At 39.9% G+C, this 3,196-nt stretch overlaps 1 protein-coding gene across 1 annotated transcript; it reads left to right on the top strand.

Annotated features, from left to right (window-relative positions):
• Positions 1-2,254: 2,254 nt before the first annotated feature.
• On the top strand, positions 2,255-3,196 carry LOC131409067 (olfactory receptor 52A1). Its single transcript, XM_058546264.1, has one exon. The coding sequence runs from the start codon at positions 2,255-2,257 to the stop codon at positions 3,194-3,196; it is 942 nt and encodes a 313-aa protein (XP_058402247.1).

Below are 3,196 nucleotides of genomic sequence, written 5' to 3'. Positions count from 1 at the left end.
GAATAATATAGACCTTGCTGTGACTTTTGTTGGAGGATGAGCGCACAGACATGATTTCAGACAGACTTACCAAAGAGGGGGAGTGTCTGTGTTGCAGAGACAAACGATGCAAGGCTATCCCAGAGATGTCCATATATTGTCAGAAGTCACAGCACCAAATGGATTAGGGTTCATGTATCGACTGGGTGCTGTTATAGAGAGAGCAGATAGAAGAAGAGCACTGCAGAACACAAAATACAAAGGAATGAGCCTGGAATCTCAGGAGGACAAAAGAGTTCATGAGTGATAAGCGATGAGCTTTAGTGATATGAAGAAATGACAGTCGTCTTCAGGTATCTGGTAAGAGCAGAAGCGGCTCCCGACAGCAACTGGGGAGTAAGTCTCACTTTTCTCAAGTTTACCCCCATAATTTTTATTATCAGCTTTTCCAACAATAATCGCTCCATTCAACCAGCCCTGTACTCACTGATGTACTTCCTTCTGAAATCCTACAATCTATACCTGTGGGATAATGTTCACATGTCATCTCCTGACTCTTGAAGAAGTCAGATACTGTGATTGTCGTTAAAGGATTTCTATTCTAACTCCGATTATCTTTGAAGAAGAAAAACTTTACCCCTATTAGAAACAGTCACTGATCTATGGGTTGGGGAGTCACAGAATTAAGCAACGGAGATCAAACTTGTGGAAATCAAAGAACTTGGTTGACTGATTGGTCTACCCTAAATATGTCGGCTGTTACAGCCTTCCTGTCATGAAATGACCCCTGCTGACTTGATTCTTTCACTTGAGGTTTAGCAGCATAAACTGCAGCTGCGTCCTGCGTTACTAGCATATTTGGCGGCATTCGGTATATGTTTAGATAATCATGAGCTTCCTGACATAAAGCAACTTTCTTGGAGAGTCTATGATAGAATGAAATAACTTAACCCTATTTTTCACAGAATCACACATATTTCTAATGGCTTGAGAGTTTTTTGCTTTAATATTTTAATTATTAGAAAGTAATTATTTTGACACAACATGAAGTTTCAGATAAGGCATAAGAGCCCAAGTCTTCAGAAAATTCAGTCCTCAATGAATTGAGAGGTGCTTAAATTTTCTTCAGTTACCCTATAGCCCTCTCCTAAATCATTACTGGTATCCCAAGGTCTGCCCTGTCTTTTGTTTCTAGTTCTATATTTGATACCATTTAAGGAACCTGTCCTTCCACTCTTTATTTTCTATTAATTTCTTATGCCTGAGGTTACAAAATGATTCAAGCATTCCAGATGATCTATAGTTCATTAAAGATTAATCAGTCTAAATGGGCCAAATCTCATGCTATTGGTGGCTCTGAACAGCTTAAACCCAAGAAAATAGCCTCTATTCTGTGGCAAAGTTACCCATTTACCTATTTTCCTATATTCAGTAGTCATCAGGAATGGGTCCTATAACGTGTATTACATAATATCAGCTCTTTTATTCACAAAACTCATTTTAACAATTTCAGCTGTTAGAAATATAGGCAGAACAGAGTACAGTTTTACTAGAAAAGTAAAAAGTAGCAAGGAAGTCTGACCCAGATTATCAAAAGAACATGGATTTGAATGATCTTTTTTTGAACCTCTCCCTTCACATTCTTTTGAAAGGGCACCCAGTCTAGCATAGATATATAGATAGATGCATATATTATGTTACATAGATCATATAGGTATATAAATATCCTCTTGGATGTCAACAGTTTCTATCTCTATTCTCTTTCACAAGGAGCCTTTTACACTAATATATTGGTAAGATGCTAAGAATGTGACAGTCCAAACTGACAGTTCTTGACTTAGAAACAAATGAGAATAATAGCATAAGAGGAGTAGCTGGAATGGGGGATTTGGAGACATTCATCAAACTCTAATTGATACAATTTCCAAGCAAAATAAACAGGTCTAATTATTTTTCCCACAGGTCCAGAACAGGGATAACAGACAGGTCAGCAGTTAATTCCCTTACCCAGGTAATTTTGCTGATTCTAATGCAGTTGACCTGCCATAATATCTTATTGTGCTACCGTGATTGTGGATGATCTTCTGAAAACAGTGATGTGTCTCTATGGATCTCTTTTCCTTTCAATAATTTGAATGATATGCATGATATGATCTTAGATTTCTACCAAACTCAGACAGACTCAGTATGATGACTTTGGATAAAACAGGAAGTAGAAGAGGAACAGTAGCACTGACTAACTTCTTTCCTTTGCATCAGAAGGCCTAAAGACACTATGTCCGTGTCCAACATCACAGTCTTCATGCCTTCTGTGTTGACACTAATAGGGATCCCGGGCCTAGAGTCTGTGCAGTGCTGGATTGGGATCCCATTCTGTATCATATATCTCATTGCTGTGATTGGTAATTCCTTGCTTCTGATCATCATCATTTCAGAACGCAGTCTCCATGAGCCCATGTACGTTTTCCTAGGCATGCTAGCAGTCATGGATATTGCTCTTGTTACCAGCATTATGCCCAAGATGCTTGGAATCTTCTGGTTCCATAATCCAGATATTTATTTTCATTCCTGCTTGCTTCAAATGTGGCTCATCCACACATTTCAGGGCATGGAGTCAGGCATCCTGCTGGCTATGTCATTGGACCGTTATGTGGCCATCTGTTACCCACTAAGACATGCTGCCATCTTCACCCACCAGCTAATCACCCAACTAGGAGCTGTGGTAACACTCAGGGCTGCCATTCTTGTAGCCCCATGCTTAGTACTTATAAAGTGCCGATTTCAGTTTTATCACACAACAGTCATCTCCCACTCCTACTGTGAGCACATGGCCATTGTGAAACTGGCTGCAGGAAATGTCCAGGTCAACAAAATCTATGGTTTGTTTGTAGCCTTCACGGTTGCGGGGTTTGACGTCATTTTCATCACCTTGTCTTACGTACAGATATTTGTCACAGTTTTTCGTTTGCCCCAGAAGGAAGCCAGGTTGAAAGCCTTCAATACTTGCATTGCTCACATCTGTATCTTCCTCCAGTTCTACCTCCTTGCCTTCTTCTCCTTCTTCACACACAGGTTTGGTTCTCATATCCCCCCTTTTATCCATATCCTCTTTTCCAGCTTCTACTTGTTGGTCCCTCCATTTCTCAATCCACTCGTCTATGGTGCAAAGACCAAGCAGATCCGTATTCATGTGGTAAAAATATTCCACCTTGATTAG

Source organism: Diceros bicornis, chromosome 7 (assembly GCF_020826845.1).
Source record: "Diceros bicornis minor isolate mBicDic1 chromosome 7, mDicBic1.mat.cur, whole genome shotgun sequence".
Classification (NCBI taxonomy): domain Eukaryota; kingdom Metazoa; phylum Chordata; class Mammalia; order Perissodactyla; family Rhinocerotidae; genus Diceros; species Diceros bicornis.
Note: the sequence above shows the minus strand (reverse complement) of the source record. Positions and strands in the feature narration are given on the sequence as shown.